The sequence below is a fragment of the Hippoglossus stenolepis genome, chromosome 6, assembly GCF_022539355.2.
Source record: "Hippoglossus stenolepis isolate QCI-W04-F060 chromosome 6, HSTE1.2, whole genome shotgun sequence".
Taxonomy (NCBI): Eukaryota; Metazoa; Chordata; class Actinopteri; order Pleuronectiformes; family Pleuronectidae; genus Hippoglossus; species Hippoglossus stenolepis.
This window is the reverse complement of record NC_061488.1, coordinates 6,642,836-6,663,343: the sequence shown is the minus strand read 5'-3', so window position 1 is coordinate 6,663,343 and position 20,508 is coordinate 6,642,836. Positions and strand designations below refer to the sequence as shown.

Below are 20,508 nucleotides of genomic sequence, written 5' to 3'. Positions count from 1 at the left end.
TGTGTGTGTGTGTGTGTGTGTGAGTCAGCCAGGTGTGTTATTGCTCAACTCAAAACAGATTAGACCATAATTCATTATCACTGGGATTAAAAATGAGAGAAAAGATGCCGGTATTATTATTAAATAATATTGTACATCATTGAATTCTGTAGGAAAATATTCTCTTTCTCTTCCCCCCCATCCCCACAGGGAGGTCAGAGGTCACGATCAGCCACAGGTCATGGGAAGCTGGTAGGGAGAGCAGAGCGAATGCTGTCTGTCATGTGACAGCCCTTAAAACTGTTTCAACACAGGTTCGAATCCCCAGAGTCTGGTTTGATAAAAGCACGATTCAGATTCTACAGAGATGTGAGGTAATGGCACCGGGTAAAGAAATTAAGTTTATACCGGCAAATAAAAATAAGAATAAAAGAGCAAAATCCAATTAAAGAAATAAAAGATGTAATTAGAAAAGGTTGTTTCCAAAGCACATTATCACAAACATATCTCATAGTGGAACTAACGAACAACTAAATGATCCACAAAACGATGCAAGAAAATCTAAATACAAACGAATGAAACAGGGGCGTCCTGGTAATGAAGTGGTTGAGGTCATGTAACTGCAAACTTTCCAGTTCAATCTTTGTCTAATAAAATAAAATTAACTTTATTCTAAATCCATAAGAGGAATATATATCTGTAATATGTTGACCCTCAGAAAAGACAGTGAAAAGGACAAATCTTGTCTTTTGAACAAAAGATCCCAGGACCAAAAAACACAATCAATCATGAATAAAATGGACACTAATACAAATTAGAAATTAAAATAAGACTTAAAGAGCCATAACACTGAGTAAAAACCACATGTATGAATCACAACAGATGGAAATCCAAGGGCAAACTCTTTTAAATTCAAACCCTTGACTGCAGCCTTGTGTTAGATGGAAATAAAAATCACTATCAAATCAAATGTACTTTATTGTCCCATAGGGAAATTTGTCTCGGGCCAAAGTGCCACAGCAGCTGCAGAAGAGTACATTCAAAAAACAACAACAACAAAAAACAAGGACATATCACACGAGACCCAGAGTATTGCACCTGCCCTAAAACATTTTAAATGATCACTATGTGAGACCAATAGTCAATGCATTAACACTACAGTATGAACAGAAACAGCCAATCTGTGCACTACATTCAGGCAAAACTAAAATATCAAGACCGTTCTTATTAAGATGTTTCTTGCCTGTTCTCTCTTTCCTTCCTCTGCCTTGTGTTGCTCTTATCAAACCTGAATGTAACCTCAGAAGCCTGATGTCACTGTTGTTATTCTCCTAAAGCTCAATCCTGCAGCACCTCTCCGAGTATCTTCTTTAATACTAGTCACACCAGCTTAAAAAGCAAAAAAAGGTTAAAAAAACATGAACCCTCAATGAAAAATTCCTTGAGAAAGATCATTCAATGAGCTGTAGAGAGTCGTTGACATGACAACTTGACTCACATTCTCTCCTTGTGTGCAGTATTACTACAAAGCCGGATCTGTGCAGGCCTAGCGTGAAGCATTTCAATGACAGAGAGGCATTGAGCATTTATCATCTATTATACAGCTAATTCAGAGCAGTGCAGTGCGATGCATTCAAGGATCCGGGAGCAAAAGTTGTATTCATTCAGTCTACGCACAAGTTTCACCTCTTTATCATCCCTCCAAGATTAATTAAAGTAGCAGTACAAGCTACTATCAGTAAAGGCAATGACATAAATTGGTTCATTGAAAGAAGTCATACGTAGAAGATTGAGGACATAAACTGGTTTGACAAAATAGGCAATAAGAAAAAGCCAGTGAAGCTTCCAAAGATGGGTTTAAATTTTAGGTTGAGAATAATAGAAATTTAATAAATTGTCTTTTCCTCCAGCACCATCCTCAAGTCAAATTATCAATTTGATCATTAATGTGTAAGATGAAACCTGCAAAACTAGCTTTGTATTGTTTTCTGAATCATCATCGTGGGAAATATATCAACATTTGAATTTTTGGTACAAATATTCCGGTTCCTCCACAGGAAGTAATCACTTTGGTGATCCCTTTACTTCCATAAAACATGTCCAATACTTTGATTTATGACCAAAGACCTGTTGGTGGACCTGTTAATGTATATAACATTTGCTATACAAATAAAATGTAAATGAATTAACACATACTATATAGGTATATACCTGTTTACCATGTATATATACACCAATCAGCCTTAACTGGTTTTAATTATGTGGCTAACGAGTGTACATTACTGTGTTCTTAGCAGTTCACACAGTTATTAGTTTTGCAGGTGTTTGATCATATTAAGGTTTTAGGTAAATTGATATTTTGATGTGATCATATAGCATTTAGAGGAAAACAGATTCTCCAAATTCCATGGCAATCCAGCCATTAATTATCTATTTGAAAAAAGATAAAATTCCACTGTAAAACGATACAAGACATTTCTATGTTTCTTGGATTCATGTGGATTTACAATAAGGAAGCTAATATTGCTAAAGGCTAATCAATGTGTACAGAGACTTTGGTGAAGATCCTTTCTGAAGAGCAGATAAACAGTGAGAGATCCCAGACAGCTGGAAACAAACGGTGGGAGACAGGAAGAGACTATTGAATAAGTCTCTGGGATTCATCCCCAAACTTGGCTGTTAAGCAGAAACATACATTTCACAATAGGCAGCATTTATAAGATACACACACACACACACAACGGAACAGAGTTGTGATCTAACACGGTGTCCCGAGCGCTGCTGCAGTGGTTATGTAACTATCAAGCCTCATGCCACAAGCCTCCTGGTGACAGTGTGGTGGAGACGGGGGGAAACTGCAGGGGGAGGGCAGAGAGAGATGGACAGGAGAGGCAGAGCCGAGCAGAGGAGGCAGTGATGGGGAGGTGATGAAGGAATGAACTGCAGGAATGCAGCATGTGGCTATGAGATGGAGCAGAGAGGACGGAGGTCCTGGTTCCAGTCCAGTTTTTCCTGATGTCCAGGCGGAGAGAGGATCCGAGGAAGAAGGGAGGGAGCACACGAGCAAAGCAATAGTCACATCGGAGAATGTTGCTCTTCACACACAACAGCGTTCCGCCTTCTCACCGCTGAGCGGGGTGATGCTGCACTGAATACTGATGGGCTGCTTCCAAATGCATCGTGTGTGTGAATTGTCGAGAAGCGGGGAGAGTGGGAGGTGGAGTCACAGAGAGGGTGACTATGCTACACATGATTTTATGTGCATTGCATATAGCAAAAACATACATAAGACTAAAATCACCATGTATTATTATATAAACAATAGATGGGAGGTTTATAAGAGTTAATACCCATCAACAGGTTTGTTCATAACCTGCTGGTTGTTTGTAAATGAAAGGTTTCAGCTAAAGGCAATGATTGAATCAACAAACCATTTGGAAGCTTGACAGAAAATACACCTTTGCTTTTATTAGTGCATGAGATGGAAAGAAAGGAGGGAAAGAAAATCTATTACAATCAGCTGAATTCACTTTGTATTTTTGAAGATGAAAAGAATCGGATCAAATTTTGCCAAATTTCATGGCAATAGAGCCAGTAAATGTCAAATACGAATCTCATGGTGACTCAGGGGATCACTATGGTTATTATGGTTCATCCTCTAGGGACCATGAATGAAGCCAATTTATAAGAAGAGTAAATTGGTGCTGAATATTTTGTAGCAATGAAAATCTGACCGTACCATCACCATGACAGGAAACTGACCGGAGAACACAAGCAACAGCACCAGTTGCCCAGAGAAGCGTCAACGATGTCCAGACCATAATCACCTTACGTCCCTATTTATACCCTCCTCTAATACCCGGAGGCCATTTAGGAAGAGTGAGCGCCTGATTCCACCGTGTGATAAGAGACCTGACGCTCAAATCGGAGAAAAGTCAGAGAAAATCCTGCAACGGACTCGCAGAATTTGTGCGAGTCAACTAAAAAGCAAACGAGCATTTTGACTTGAATTTAAAATCTCAGCAAGCGATAGATCTTTTTTAAAACTTTTATTTGGATCCATATTATGTTCTTAGAATTGGCACAAACGTGAAGTGTTTATTTGAAGCAGCCTTAACCAATGTTGCCAATTTGGCTTGCGGCGTGATGGATGGATGCTAACCACGAGCCAAACTACTGCTGTTAGTTGTCAAATAAAGAAGCAGATAAAATAAATAAGTATGGTGTGAATGTTTCTGTGCGAGCGTTGGCAAACCATCCCGAAGGCATAAACAAGCAGGGAAGCTTGGGCGACCTCCTCGGCTGGCACCAGGAGGACTCACTCTAAATCTGACTTTAACAAATTAGATTAAATTCGACATTTAAACGATTAAATTAGATCGCTATCCTACATTCAGAGGTTTTTATAGGCCGCGCAGCAGAGTGTGGCTGAGCACAGGTAGAGAGATGGTTATGCTATTATTTATTCCTGCAGCAACAAACTCATTCTATTTCACAATCGTCCTTTTTATTTGCAAATACAGCAGAATAAAACAGATGATAGAAGCCAAAGAGCGTTTCCAATAATGCTGACGGTGATGTTATTTTCTTTGAAGCTGTGTTTTCCCTCAGTTTCTTTCAAACAAACGAGCACACTTTGTTTATACTGAGTCTATATTTTTCTGACCCAGCTTCCCCTCCCAGTCTGAACCGCCCAGAATCCCCGGAGAGGCCTTTCTGAACTGGGCCACGGTGTTCTGATGAGCCTCCTTCAGACAGTTACTTAACCTCCCTGCTGCACCGAGGTTCTGTCATGATTCACACAAAATGAAGCGATCAAACCGGGGAATCAATAACTACCCCGGTGCTATCATTCTTCTCCGTGAGACGGCAGCAGTTTCTCTTAGAGACTCCTGAGATAATCTCCTCTAAAAAACAAAATATGAGAGAGTTCATCGTGCACCTCCACCACGGAGCGAGTGCTTCATTTCAAACCAGTTGCAAGAACTGGGTCTCAGACTGAAGAACTGGTCTGACACTTTGCTGATGTAGAAGAAAGTGCTGCTTACGTCAGGGGCAGAGATTATTGTGAGCAACTAGACCAATAAGACCAAGGTTGAATATTTGTCCGAATGTGTTTTCTCCAGGTACTCCGGCTTCCTGCCACCGTCCGAAGGTGGAGATTGGAGACTCTAAATTGATCGTAGGTGTAAATCTGAGTGTGAATGATTGTATAATATCAGCTGGGATCAGCTCCAGCTCAAGCTCCAAAAGATAAGATGTACAAGTCGAGTCAAGTCCAGCACCTTGGTCGAAAAGGGTGAAAATGCCTTAGAGACAACAGATCCGTGGCTTCAATCAACTCGCTATGAGCTGAAAAGCAGCCCTCCAACATCTCTGTAATCCGATATGTGATGTTGCACCTGCTCATGCACTAAGCAGAAAACACGAAGAGGAATCTGAAATACACGTCTCCAATAAGCACCAAACTTGACCCCTGCTAGTTAGCTCACGGACAGACTGGAACACTCTCATTAAATATTAACAGCATTGGCAAACAGCTACTAATTACTTTAAGTGGTGTGTGGAGCATAATACGGGAAACAAAAGTACTCGGGTCTTAAAGCCTGATAAAGCCTGATACCTTTTACCTGTGCAGCTTCAGACTAATTGAAGTTGAGGGAAACAGGCAGATTTTTTAACGCGAGACGACACAAACAGGAAAAAAATCCACTCACCTTCTCCACCAATGGGAGGTCAGGTTTCCATAAACCTTAGAGAGAGCTGTTGGTCCCCTGCAGGAGATCACCTGTGGAGAGAAACACGAGAGGGAGCTGTCAGTGCGTCCGGCTTCCAGGAAGAGTTGAGTGCTGCTGAGCTGCTCTTTAATGCAAATCAGCCCGACGGTGTCCAAACACCAACTATCTTTACAGAGAATAAAACGTTAAGAGATTAGTAGAATTTTATTTTGAACTTTCACGATCAATGGGAGCGTGAGAGGCGGAATATTTAATACTATTAGCATGTTGTGCTTCTTCAGAGCAGAACAATAATACAACAAGTGTGGTGCAGAACTAAGGTTGATGGAATTATAAAATAAACCAGAATCAACTTACGACTTGAATAAATGTGTTGATCTTCTTTAAATACAGTAAATAATGTTTATACATTGTAGCAGGAAAATCCTTTTTTATTACTCTGATATAACATGAGCAGTCTGGAAGCTGCTTGTTGCCAAAGATAATGTACATTTTCCGTATTCAGTAGTTTTAAAAAGTGCAACCTCTCTGCTGTCACTAACACGTACCACATTTTAACGGTGTGCAGCCCACACAGAATCCAACACATACAGCTCACCCACACCGCTAAACAATTTTAAACAGAACCATATAACTGGAATTAGTGTGTGGGGGGGTATTAGAGAATGTAATGTTCTAAAAAACAGCCGCACCATGAGCATTAACTGTGTCTCCATCTCACCAGAGTTAGGGAAAATAAACCTCAGAAAGGTAGTTACTCGTTTACAGCAGGGCTTCATTTAAATGTCTCTATTCAAGGTAAAAATCTCCTTTGACAATATTTGAAAGTCAATTAACTCACTTCACTTCAGGTTTAAAGCTTAATTTCGATGTGAGAATGCAACTCCGTGCTTTTCTTGAATTAATCTTTTAGCTAAAGCTAATAATTTTGTTAAAATATGAAAGCACCATGTAATTGAGGCAAATGGGTTTGAATCCATTCTACAACCCCCTGATGCCACGCTTGTTTTTGTAGATTTGTGGATTGTAGCTTCATCTACAACGAGAAACAATAAGTCAGTTAAATTATCATTTATTGTTGTTGGAGCTAAACCTCAAGTTCCAGTCTTGAAATTTGAGGTTTTGTTGCTTTTCTCGGTTAAGAAAAGCATAAACTATATTTTGGGGTTTTAGGTGGTGGAAAGAATTGACAATATCACTTCGGTAAAACCAGGGAAAATCAAATAATAAGAATAAAAAGATGAATCCATGATAATAACAATCATCAGTCGCAGCACTAGCTTCAAAATCATTCATTATATCATCAAGCGGCCATTTTGTCTTGTCTTCGATGACAAGACATACAGTGTAGACTTCATTATTCTGTTCACATGACATATTTAGTAACTTTAAAGAGAACATCTGAATCTTCCTCTCACACAGCATCATGAAGCGTGGACCCGTGGACTGAAGCAGCCTGAGATGTGGGCAGCGTCTGACGGCTCAATGAGACACGCCTGATAACGGCCACATCCGGCTAAATCAGGAGCAAGTTCATGGAAAACCACTGAGTCATGGTCAGCTTGCTTTTGTCGTTTTTTTCTTTTTCACATATGAGTCACCGAGGACAGTTCTGAAGGATACAGAGCCTCTGAATGAAGGAATCACTCAGAGAACGGCTCATCACTTAACAGCGGTTTGATCCATTAGTAAATAAACAGGAGATTAATCAGCGTTTGACGATTGAGATCTTTTTTTAATGTCCAAAACTATGTGCTTCATTATCTAAGTCTTGCTCTGGGAAACTGGGACGAACGGGTTAGTCGTGATTTGTCTCACGTGTCGAAGACGAATTATCAAACGAACACAACACACTAAGGCTCATTGATGGTGAAGATAATGGTTATTTGCAGCCCTGGCAACACACTGTTAAACACGTCATCCGGTCAAGTGGCCGCTACCTCATCATTTGGTTCCTCTCTGTCTCTTTGAATATGTCCATGAGGAACACACCCTCTAGTGTTCAGAGCATTGACCTGAAACGGCTGCATTCACCAAAGAAAACCCCACTGATGATGATGATGATGAGGATGAGGATGAGGATGAGGATGACGGCGATGATGATGATTACGTTTCACCATTCAATCCAGTATCGATCCACGTGCACGACGCGGCACACCGGGACTCCATTTTGAATCCCCCAGAAGACCATGACACACACGGGGAGCGTGCTCGGCCTCAGGTTGAGCCCCGGCGACATGGGGATGATTCAGAACAGACACTGACATGTGGTGACGCGGCATGAACCCAACACGGCTCCACAGAGAGAAACACACTGTTTGCTGTGTAAGTCATATCCACAGCTAAAGCCTTTTTCATATTCATGGTAAATATTGATGCTCTATTTGTCCACATTACATCTGGTAAATTGATTAAATTGATTATTACATAAATATTACATTAACGTCATCTTTGTTTATTTCTGTGAATTCACGGCGACAGATCGAGAGAGAGAGAGAATTCGATTATTTCTGTTGGGAGACACGAGCGGTGGATGTTTTGAGTCATTTCCAACATCATAAATCTTCCGGCGAGGATGTGGAGTCTCCCCCTGCGTGTGTTCTCCTCTGCACCGACAGATACTCGACTCTCCGGCTGCCCTTCAGACTCCACGGCCTCTTTTCTCACACCTTGTCAGACACCACCATCTCGTCTTTTCACGGAGGAACAGCAGCGTTTAACCCTTTCACCAGCAGGCACATTTAAAGAAGGTTTCAGAAATAAGACAAAACAACAACCTCACTATTTCACACGTTGTCCTCCCTCCCTCACACATGATGTCTCGGGGAACATCCTCCGACAACTGACGACAACATGCAGGTCACCAACCACACACCACATTCCCTCCATGTGGAATCTATTGAGAGAATGAGATCATAACCAAACCCTGTTTTTGGACTGTTTGGTTGTAGATTTGCATTTAAATATTTATCTGTCATCTCTGCAGGTTGTTTTCAAAGTCAAAAATACAAATTCGGATTTACCTCATTGTAGTAGATACTAATATATATTTATTAAACTAGAATGGCTATTATCTTCATCTGCCTTCAGGTTAAAACATCTCGTGGTCAGTTTTCTACGAACGGAAACACACATTTATCGGATTCTGTGTCATTGTCCACGTACAAGAAGAAAATCTGAAATGCTGTTTAAACATTGAATTAAATGAGCTGTTTTATAGCATATATTCTTCCCTTTCTCTGTTAATATATGTAAATGTTTTCTCTTATACTATATAACCTGTATTGAAGATTTTAGAGGTTTTGTATTTGAGTAGTTTGTTATATTTGGGTGTTGTTTTCATGTTGTTTACATGTATTTTTAACATTTAATTTATGTATTCATGTTGTACTATTGTACTATACTAAACTAAACTATTCTTAGGCCTCACTTTATCTTTATATATTTTAAAAAAACATCTCAAATGTGTGACCAAGATAATGAAAATCAGGAAAACAAATAAATGATCCTTTGGGCTCTGAAACTATGTTAAATAAAATTAAGAACACATGCAAATAGCATTGAATGTGCTCAGCTCACTTGGCAGAAGTACGGCACCTAATTTAAACAGGATGACGGATCACGCTCCCATTATTCCTTCATCACTTATTATGTCCATGTCCAAGAGGAAACCAAATTGAGGCTGATTAAACACAGACAATCAATTAGAAAAGAAGCCTCACTCTATTACTATTATTTTTACTGGAGATCTAATATCACTACATTCCCTGTGGTAGATAAACACTCACCACACAACTATTCTATTAATGGCTCCAGATAACAGCGAGTCAAAGCAGTGGTTACACCAGTGAAAATCATAATTAACAAACCTCCTGAGCAGGAAGATGCTACCCCGTGCACCGCCAATGGAAAAAACAAAGCAAGTCAAGCGTGGAGACACGAGATGAACGGTACCGCGGATGCACTGCGGGCGCTACAGGAAGTCAGGGTGGACATACTTGTGGCTTCAGAAATGAAACAGCAGTCTCGAAGGAGAAGGGATGAATAGTTAGTGACTTAATTAATAGCTCTTTGCCTCTCAAGGACTCAGAGAAGCAAACACAGACTCACAGAGACAGGAAGTCAGATCAGGAAGTGATGCTGTTAAATCACTTTTCTTATGGTTTTGATACCAGAATAATAAAAAACTAAATAATAAAAAGTTAGATGTTGCATAAACACAAACAGCTTTACTAGATTTTATACATAGATAGATTTTATATTTCATACTAGACTTTGAATGGACTCCATTGGCAAATGTTTGATTTATGTATAAGTAAGAAAGATTTGTTAAGATGATTTTCCATTCATTCATCCATTCATCTATTCATCCATTCATCCATATATATATTTATATATATATATATTTATATATACAGTAGGTATATGTAGACAGAAAGGTGTAGGCTGAAGTAATATCTTACTACACCTACCTACCCTGTATACACAACCAATGGAAGCTTTCAGGGGCCTCATGGTTTTCATTATTGGCTATAGACCCATTTCAGATGGTACCAAACTATCAATATTCTCACTTGTAGGGCCCGAAATCTAGGCCCAGTTAAACTGATCTGATCTGTGTTTCCCAGTTTGGGGGGTAAATCTGAAGATAAATGGTTTGGACAGGAAATAAATTACTATTACTGCAACACAAAATGATGTTTACTCTTTAGTTCTTTTTCTGCCAAATACAGTAAACTGTCGCCTCTTACTCCTCGTAAAATCCTTCAAATGAAGTGAGAGAGGAGAAAAAATACTCTCGAGGCCAAAACTTGAGGGAAGAGATCACAACCGCTCATTTCTTTGAAGATACTTACAAGCATTTTCAGACACAAGAGCCAAAAAACGTTTGAGAGAAAAAAAAAGCTACAGATGAATGCACGGATGAACTATGCAAAATAATGGAAAGAATTCTGAGCAATGCATCGAATAGACAGATTCTGCCTCCGGGTTGAAACGTGAAGGAGCTCCTGGCGAGACCCTTTTGACTTGGCTGCACAGTGAGGAGTGAGGAGTCTGCTAATAAATAGGAGGTGCTCTTTAACTCTCGTCTCTCCGCAACACAATTGGATTACCCCCACCTCCCGTCCCCGTCCCTGTGGATGTCTCATCGTCTCCTCTCTGCAGCCCTGCATGTGTCAGGCCCTCTTGGGGGGCACCTTGGCTGCTGACAGACGTGCTCTTCAGTGGATTCAGCGCCACGGAGAGAGAGCTCAAAACAAACCAGCACAGGGAACAGGGACCTGTCACCTGCTGTACGCCACCTTCACCACACAGAGCAACAGAGCAAATAAACACAAACAGAGCTGTGGAGAGAGGGGCTGCGTGTTTACAGGATGGTTTTTTAGAGGACAGGAGCTGCATGGTTTGGAGGAGTGATGCTCCAGCCTCCATCACAACCATCCTCCTCCTCCTCCTCCTCCTCTTCATCATCATCATCACCATCATCACCAACCACCACCACAACATCTTCTGCTCTCTCAAATGTGGCTCAGTGGGATCCTTCAGTCAGCTGAGAGCCTGGATGCATTTCAGCTCGGGGAGCAGATTTGATGAATGATTAAACGGCCACATGCACCTAATCCCATGAAGGAGCCCAGGATGCTCCTCCTCTGTTTCGTGGAATAAAAAAAACAAAACAACACACACACACACAATGACGCCGGAGATGGCTCATCGCTCTGCTGTGACAACCAATTACATAACGTCAGAGCTGAGTGCTCTCATTTACATTCGCGTCCATTTCACCGAGAAAACGCTCACGTACACACAGCAAGGCGACGACTGACCCCCACTCTGCGCTTATATCGACGAAAAGCATAGAAGTGCGCACGGTTAGGACACGTTTGCTCGACGTGTTGTTCATATTCCCAGTTGTTGTTTACCCGTTTGGCGCATGGCAGTGGACATAAAATGGCAATCCTTCATGTCAGCCTTTGCCACCACCACCTCCATCCACTGTAGTGCACTTTACCTGGCAACAGCCCTCCTGTCATTTCTGTGCTGAGGAGGAGGGGGGGCTTTCTGCAAATAATATGTTGTGCAGATAAACAAGCTGCATAGGATTTGGATGCTGAGGTCAAATTTGTTCATCGAAGGATGCACAGGGGGAGGGGGGGAACAACACCCTGCATCATCCGGAGGAAGTAAAACCCATTAGTGCAGAACCGAACTAAACGGCTCATTCATATAGTTTACAAGCTCAAGCCTCTCATATTAATCCTCGGGATGATGCAAGATGGTCCTCTTCACCCTTGGCGCATATATGCAAACAGCGGCACACCAGATAAAAATGACGCATGCATGATAGAGAAGAGCCGAGCTGGTGAATCTGTAGTAATGTGTAGTACTCGGTGGGGATTCGCATGCAGCAGAGACATTAATCAAACGATGGGGAAATGATAGCGAGGTTTCTTCATCCCTGCGTCGCCCTTTTGCTAAAAGGATGCTCAGCTCCTCTTCATCCAAAACACACTCACACTCATAAACAGGACTCACCAGAGATGCTGCTGCTGCTGCTGCCGCCGAGGTTCACTACAACCCGAGAGGAGTGCGCTGCAAAATAATTCAGTATTTCCCCTTGCAGCGACAGAAGGTGACCCTGCGAGTCTCTGCACGTCTCTGCATCCACCAGATCACGATGCGCGCAGCGAGGGGGAGCTCCACGGCACAGGCGCGCGTCGGGGGGATGGCCCAGCGATTTCCTTTCAATGGACGACAGAGCAGGGCTGCAGGCTGAGAGGGAGGCTGAGCTAAATGCTGCTGGGAAGCTGTTTCTAAATCCCCACCTCACAACAGTAACCACATGAGCTTAAGGGGGGGCCAGATGTGTCCACATGTGCAGGTGCGAATGGGTCGTTTGGATTTCAATTTATCAGCTTGATAAATGAGAGTGAATTATTTTTACATTTGGTTCTGTGGAGAATGCACAGCAGAGATTGGAAGATGTTTATTTTTTTAATATATAGAGAATAAATAATATCTGAAACATTATGGGAGTTTCTGTAATGGGGGGGAGTCCCAAATGTGACTTCCACTTTCCAACCAATGAGGAGAGAGGGTGGTAAGAGTGGGCGTCCCCTCTTTTCTTGTCAATCACGTCCACATTGCACTACACTGCAGGGGAGGTGGTGTTTTTGTCCTCTGGCTGCCCAGCAAGTCATATTATATATATATGCACTGTTCCAGGTTCATATAAGGAAGCGCATACGTATCAACATTTTCTCTAAATGACTAAATATGACAGTAACTAGAAAGGCACTGAGCAGAGCGTATATCTCTGGCAAGGCCCAATAGTCGCCTTAAATTCAATTAACCTGCACCAGGCTGCACAAACTTATAGAAATCAGTTCACTAAATATTCCTGATTCTTGAAAATCAAGATCCATGAATTATTCTATAAGAAATCAGGGAAATTACCCATATGTAGAGACACACTGATTTGGATCCGCACCAAAATGTCCCCTGACCCATAATGCGTCCTTTCACCAAGTTATGTGAGCGTCCATTCAGTAGTTTTTGCAAAATCTTTCACACAAACAAAAGAACCCACCAACATAGAAATGGACCGGAGTGAAAACATAACCTCCTTGTTGGAAGTAGATAAAAAGCATTGTACAGCGAGTAGTGACCATGCAGCCAAGAGGTGAGGAAGAAAAAGCTGGACACTGTTTAGGAAACATGTTCAGGGTTTATAGAGTCAGGTACTGAAATCTTCTGAACTCATGAACTCAATAATGTTATCGGTGCTGATAATATCCAGAAACACTTTGGCTCCTACTCTGTCAAAGAAGCAAATAAGATTCAATTTAGAGCTCTTCATCATTTCATAATATACTATTAACATCTTGTCTTTATTAGCCAATGAACAGATGGCAAAGAAATGACATGTCTGCTGTTTTGTGCACAAACACAATCGCCAGGCAGGGCACGCTCACAGTGCAGCCTCTTTCCATTACCCTTCCCTTTCGAGTGCACTTTGTATTAAATGCACAAACAACACCATCTGCCTTTGTGCTTCATGGACCGGTGCAATCACAACCCTGTTAAAATGTGGACAAACAGAGAAAATGATCTAATCCACCAGAAACACTGAAGTTAAGGAATCACCAAACATCTCTGTGTCACTACTGGTCCCTTCGTACGTCAGTGGAGCCAGTGACCAAGCCAGTTTACTTCCAACACAGGGGGAGGAGATGAGGTGTTTGGTTCTGTGGAGGCGAGATCGTGGAGGAGAGAATGTCTTGAAGCAGATTAAGTGCATGATGCTAATTTTGGTCTGATTCAATACATGTTGTGCCAATGATTTAATGAAAGCAACATCACTCTACAACACATATATTTAATATCAAAGGATTAAACAAACACACACACACACACACACACACACACACACACACACACACACTATGTAATACTCACTTACATTACTTTGTCTATATTAAAAGTTTCTGATAAACTGAAATTACAATCCTTTTAGCTTTGATTTCATGAACTGCCCCATATATTGTGATCTATTGTTATAAATGATTAGACAAAATGTACATGGTAAATGGAAATGAGACATTTTACCCTCAGTGATGTTTTCATCTTGGTGCAACTCTGACTCTGTTTAAATCAGTGCTGAAGACTTTCTGTTTGCCAGGGCCTTTTAATATATCAAATAATTACTACATTCTTTCACTGTTTTATTTATTTATTACTTACATTTTATGTTTTTATTCTCCAGGTAAAACCTTTTAATCTCTTTTCATTTCTTATGTTGCTTTTACAATTTGTAACGATTCCTTTTACATTCTATATAAAAGCACTCTGAATTCTCTTGTTGCTACACAATCTAACTTTCCTTGTTGACACACAGGAGTTTAGTGACATCTTGTGGCGATGGACCAACAGCACAAAACTTATAACTGGAGTAAACACGGTGAAGAGAGGATGACATGCATTTCTCTTCACTACTTTAAAAAAATTATGTTTTTATGAAATGCGTTATATAATTTTAGTGTTTTAGCGTTTTAAGAGGTTTTAGGGCAGGTGAAATATTCAACTCACTTTTATTCTGCTTTATTGTTCTGGGTCTTACGTGATATGTCCTTGAGTTTTGTTGTTGTTACACAATGTTCTGTTCTGCAGCTGCTGTGGCACTTTGGCCCAAGAAGAATTCCCCAATGGAAACAATAAAGTATATTTTAATATGATCTGACATCCTGCAAAGATTTTAACAATTTAACCATTCGGATTAAACACAATATCGTCATATTTGCAATAAACAAAAACTATTGTTATGTTTTTAAACTCATGTATGAAATTTTTGTTAAAATATTGTGCAACACTGGAGTTGCTGTGAGAGAAGATATTTTTTATGATGACACTAAGGTACAAAACTGTAGATTTGTCCCTAACACCCGCTGTTGGTCACTAAGATCTGATAACATCAACTGGTGGTGGACATTAATTAGTGCAATGGAACATACAAGGGATATTCTCCATCTTGTCCTATGTTCTCAAATGGGACAGTGTTTAGTTTAAAAAGGCAAAGAGGTAATGATGTACTGAGCGGCCACATGACTTTCATAGTGCTGCCATACAAGCCAGTAGCCTGCAGTCAGATTTACCTTTAGCCTGAGCCTGTATCATTGATTACAAAGCCAAAACACTCGATGACGCTAAGGTGCACAACTGATATTATGTTCCTAACACCTGCTAACATCTGATGGTAGCTGGTAACAGAAGATCTTAAAACGTACAAGGGATATTCACCATCTTGTCCTATATTCTAAAATTATCACTTCAGATCAACTGAAATTCAGAAAGGAAAGAAAGGCTCGACAGACGAGAGGATGGATGAACAGGATCGGTCGATATATTGATATTTATAGAGGTATTACAGTATGTCATGATAGTATTTGTAGTTTAGTATCTAGCTGGTATTGTTGTACTACATTCATGACACTCTCCACCAACAAATACGTGGGTGTGTTCATGTGGTAAAAAGAATAAAAACACAGTAGCAGCTGATCCAAGCTCATAAAATAACATAAACCATCTGCATCTGGTGACTGCTTTTATTACTGTGGTGGGTTTTTTCTTCTAAACTGAGCTCATCGAGCTTCCGTAGTTTTCGCGTTGTCTCTCTTATTGTGAAGGGCCGTGACCGGAAGTGGCGTGTCTTTCTGCTGGAGCCGGAGGATGCGCTTCTTCCTGTGACTCGCATCATCTCTCCGGCTGAGACTCTGCTCGTCGCACAGTGAGTTGAGACTTTACTGACGTTTAACACGGGGGGACAGCCGCAGGGGACACTGAACCTCCCCTCGGGGTGCGTATTGTCCTGGTTGTGCGGTGTAAGAAAACCACTCGTCCGGCTGCGTCACCGGCCGATGCTAACAGCTGCTAATGTTTATGTAGCTGTCGATGTGCTGGCTCATGGCTTCTGGTTAACGGGGACGGGGGACGGGGACGGGGACGGGGGTCCCACATGTGTCTTTGTGGGAACTCAGTGAAGTAAAAGATCAAACCCCAGAGAGATCGCAGCAGGAGAACAACACGAAACTGCAGCGTGACAGTGAGTTGTGAGGTTTGAATGATGGCTGCCAGGTTGACAGCATCTCAGGGAGGAGGGGGGGGTCTGTCCCCTCAAAGTCACTTACACCCTCCGCTGTTTGACCTTTTTTGTTTTTTAATACAAACTCCTTGATGGTGTCTCCGCCCCCTGTTCCAGATTCCTGTCCCTCCTTGCTCCCTCAGATTTCTCGCTGATTACGGGGGGAGGGCGGTGAGGAACCATGTGGGAGTCACATGAGCGACGAGGATGAGGCGTAAACAACGAGGGGGCAGCCCGAGGAGCCAACAGCTGCACAGTGTCCACCGCTGGGAGGGGGTCCGCTGCAGCCCCCCGTGTGTCCCCGTGCACCCCCCACCAGCCCGGTCCTGAACGTATGCAATGAACAGCACCACTCAGCCCCCCGCCATCGTCGATGGGAACGTGGCGGCCAGCTACGTGTTGGTGCCGTTCTTCCTCCTCACCATCATTGGGATAGTTGCGGCTGTGGTAAGTGGTTGGACTGGCCCATAAAGAATATGAATAATTATCATAATATCATGTTCATAAAGTGCAATGCAACATGTGTTCAATTTAATCCATATTTGATTTAGGGTCTTTGTCGTCTGGTCACAATTCCATCTTATCTAGTAGTTACATGTTTCTGTCCAACCTCAGCTTGTTGTCCTGTTGCTACTGTCTCATACAGTTATAGTGATTATAATTCTATTAGCACACGGTAGTTACATGTCTACACCGTAGTTAATTTCCTAGTATGTGCACACGTACATTGTGAATAAAGCTGATTCTGATTCAGTGTATATCAGTATATTCCATATGCAAACACAGTGCAGAGGTATAACACACAGCTGATCCACCTCAGATTAGTAAAAGTGTGTATCAAGTCACTCTCTGCTCACAAAGAAGAAATTAAAACCCCAATCTTCAGATTAGTCTGAAAGCTAAAACTTAAAGTAAATAAAAGTAATAATAATGTGATATTTATCGTGATAATAAACATTATCAGCTAATGTGAACATTTTTATCTTGATATTATTTTTGGCCGTATCCTCCAGCCCTACTGGAGGTCGCAGGTCAACTTCCACAAAGTTGACAAGCTGGGAAAAATAATATTTCAGTGGAAAGAATCCTGCTAACATACTGCAAACCAAGCCAAAACCGATAAACCTATTTCTACACCATTAATGCAGCGCTCTTCATTTTGTCTCTTTCAGTGCATGTATATCCGGAAGAAAAGAAGGCAAGTCTCTTAATCTACACATTGATTTCCTCACAGAGCTTTAGGTGTAAACATGATTGCGTTACTCAGTGCGGGTCGTGACATGTTTGTTTGATTCCCTTGATTTGTGTCCCTCAGAATTGACAGACTCCGTCATCAGCTGTTACCGGTTTACACGTACGATCCTTCAGAGGAGCTGAATGAAGCCGAACAGGAAATGTTGTGGAAAGAAGAAGACACACGGGTATGACGCGACATTGGATTCCAAACTTAAAGAGTGTTTTCTTCTCCTGGACTTTTTCACCTGTGGGTGGGAAAGGTTGTTGTCATGACATCAGATGGAAACAACAAGATCATAATTTAGAAAATGTTATTTTCTGGGTCGAAAGTGGTATTTCCAGTTGTGTAGGACTGTCTGACCACATTTTTTACAGTGAAAGCCACATTGACAGTTTCTTTGTCTTTGGTCTCATCTTTCACTCGAACAGAACAATAGTTCCTCTTTTAGTCACTTCCTGTTTCACAGAGGAACATATCTACAAAAAAGTAGTAGTATAGTAGAAAAGTTGCACTTCCCTTTTTATGTGCAAACCTCACAGCAGTTGGTGACTTGTTTTTAAGATCTCTTCATTGATAAGTTATTATCTTCACATAACACAGAGTTTTCTTCCCACACACAATTGTTGGTACAAGAATTCCAGTTTAGAAATGGCTGGAATAAAATTAGATGTCCGCGGCAGCAAAGACACCAAATTCAATTACAGAACAGGCTGATTGTGGTTACAAACAATGCACTGAGCCATGGGAAACACTAGGTGGCAATATTTACAGGCATAAGCAGCTTATTCTATTTTACTCCATATTTGTGAAAATGTGACATTAATCACAATCAAGTTATGCATTGATTTAGGAGGCTGTTATTAAATAGTTATAGTTAGAACTGAAACTAGAAACTCGTTTTTAATCTTGTGAGGGTTTTGTGATTTAAGTCGCTTAGATTTCTGCTGCTGATCCAACACAGGAAGTGAATTTAATTGAATTTGTTGTGCATAAAACTTCAAAAAACGACTTGTCTCTCTGTCTCGGGTTCTGAGGAGAATCCACAGAACACAACACTTCCCTGTTTTCACTGGGACTATTTCTTTTATAGAAAGTAGTTCACATATTTAGTAGCACATATTTAGGAATAAGTGAGGTGTGTGTGTGTGTGTGTGTGTGTGTGTGTGTGTGTGTGTGTGTGTGTGTGTGTGTGTGTGTGTGTGTGTGTGTGTGTGTGTGTGTGTGTGTGTGTGTGTGTGTGTGTGTGTGTGTGTGTGTGTGTGTTTAGGTGGATTGACCCTTTACAGTCATAACAGCTTTTCATATTCTCCCCGAAAAACAATTTTACACTTGTGTTATGGCTTTAAAAACTGACTGCGCTGAACTAAACTGCTTTTCATTTTACATCTTATGTCCTCAGGTTGTTCAAGGCTGGGCTAAAAGTTATCAACAGCGGCGCCCTCTCCTGACCAAAGATGTCAACGCATGATTGCGGCGAACCATGGCATCAAACATTTGTCGGCGTGGAGACGACCTCCTGTCATGGCTTTCCTCTACCACCCTCTGGAGCCGTCTTTGACTACATCATCCGAGAGTCAGCTTTCTCCTCGTTGGGCACATAGTGACTGTTGGTTTGCGAGGTTCGGATGCTAACCCCGTGTGCCTGCCGGACGCTCTACCTTACACTTATTTATTTGAAATTATTTATTCGACCTCCGTTTTACCGTGGTGTTCGGAGTGAAGAAAGGTGGCGTGCGGGTAGAGATCCAGATTCCTGTGGGTGTTCTCGACTGTTTATATTGTCAGCGTGGGCGACAGTTCTGTTCCTGTGGGCGGCAGCAGGGATTTGTTCTCACTATGTTTTAAAGGCTGTGGTTAGAGTTTGAATGTTCTGCACTAGTTAAAGAAATCCCTCCTGCTGCGACAGGGGGTGTGATCGGTGCCTGAGGTGGTTTACATTGCTTTAAAAAAAAAAAAAAGTTAGTTTTCAATTAGTCACATTTGTTGCTGTAACACTGTTTCCAAAGAGCTTTAGAATTATAGCTGTTGACTTAGGTTTGATACATTTTCTGTTTCACTTTGAGTCAAGGTTGAACACGTCCTCTTTGGTTTGAAGTTGCCCACCAGATGATCTGCCTCTTTTTTTTGATGCGGTCGAGCTCAAATCCTATGACTCCTATCAAAGGCATGAAAAGCCAGATATGCGAGTAAATAACACCAATATCCTCTCAGCACCCAAAATGAGAAGTGACTAGTGCCCTAAAAATGTCCTGTCCATGAGGCATGGCACCAGAGGAATCCGCTCGGATGAATACCATAGGTCTGACTCAGGAAAAACCTGTCTTCTTTTTTTAATTTTTTCCTCCATGATCGCTAACCTCTCGTGACCTTTGTCTGCCTCGCGTTTTGTGAATGTAAACCTGAGAACAATGGAACTGTGACACTTTTTCCGTGACGGGGGAACAACTCGTGCATTGTAATTGGTCTAATGCTCTGAACTTGTGATCGATGTACTTCAGAATGAGCTCACGCAAAAAAGCTTGGAGGTGTTTGTGCAGGAAACTAACTTGACCCCCCAGAACATGCTCCTTGGTGCAACCTGCTCATATTTTACATTTCATTGTTTATTTTCTATGCATAAACTGGATTTCTTTTCACGTAGAATGTTAAGCGTGAAATTGGCCGTTCACAGTTCAGACTGTACAAATGTCGGAGCATATAACTTTTCATGGATGACTCTGATTTCAGGTCAAAGACTCAAAGAACTACTGATGTAACTGTCGACTGTGAATAGAAGCAAAGATATTAAGTTTGACTTGTCAGGCTGTTGTTGCTTTAAGTGACCGGATGAGGCTGATTTAAAATGTTGAAGATGTAAATAAAAACAAAAAATATTAGGATGGATGTTTTCTTGAAGATACAAAACAATGACAGAA

The 20,508-nt window shown here is 41.3% G+C and overlaps 2 protein-coding genes across 3 annotated transcripts in view; one reads left to right on the top strand and one right to left on the bottom strand.

Moving 5' to 3' along the window:
* Positions 1–12,467, bottom strand: part of LOC118110604 (protein kinase C and casein kinase substrate in neurons protein 1) — a 31,874-nt gene extending 19,407 nt beyond the window's left edge. The window contains exons 1-2 of the mRNA XM_035158531.2: positions 12,255–12,467; positions 5,697–5,767 (exon numbers count right to left, since the gene is read on the bottom strand). The gene's annotated coding sequence lies outside the window, so the exon portion shown is untranslated. The remainder of the gene's footprint in view (positions 1–5,696; positions 5,768–12,254) is intronic.
* A 3,428-nt stretch (positions 12,468–15,895) lies between these two features.
* Positions 15,896–20,469, top strand: smim29 (small integral membrane protein 29). 2 transcript variants are annotated; one of them, XM_035158893.2, is made up of 5 exons: positions 15,896–16,002; positions 16,474–16,803; positions 17,529–17,554; positions 17,672–17,777; positions 18,993–20,469. In XM_035158893.2, exons 2-5 carry the CDS (start codon positions 16,696–16,698, stop codon positions 19,059–19,061), a joined length of 309 nt encoding a protein of 102 aa, XP_035014784.1. In that variant the 5' UTR covers positions 15,896–16,002; positions 16,474–16,695; the 3' UTR covers positions 19,062–20,469. The 2 variants fall into 2 exon arrangements, with proteins under 2 accessions (XP_035014784.1, XP_035014785.1); XM_035158894.2 differs by lacking the exon at positions 15,896–16,002 and adding an exon at positions 16,225–16,317.
* Positions 20,470–20,508: the final 39 nt, after the last annotated feature.

Excerpts from the sequence above, each read along its gene's own strand:
- smim29 (XM_035158893.2), top strand. The coding sequence starts at position 16,696 with ATGAACAGCACCACTCAGCCCCCCGCCATCGTCGATGGGAACGTGGCG. Across the intron at positions 17,555-17,671 it reads TATATCCGGAAGAAAAGAAG|AATTGACAGACTCCGTCATC; the intron begins GCAAGTCTCTTA and ends TGTGTCCCTCAG. Across the intron at positions 17,778-18,992 it reads GGAAAGAAGAAGACACACGG|GTTGTTCAAGGCTGGGCTAA; the intron begins GTATGACGCGAC and ends TTATGTCCTCAG.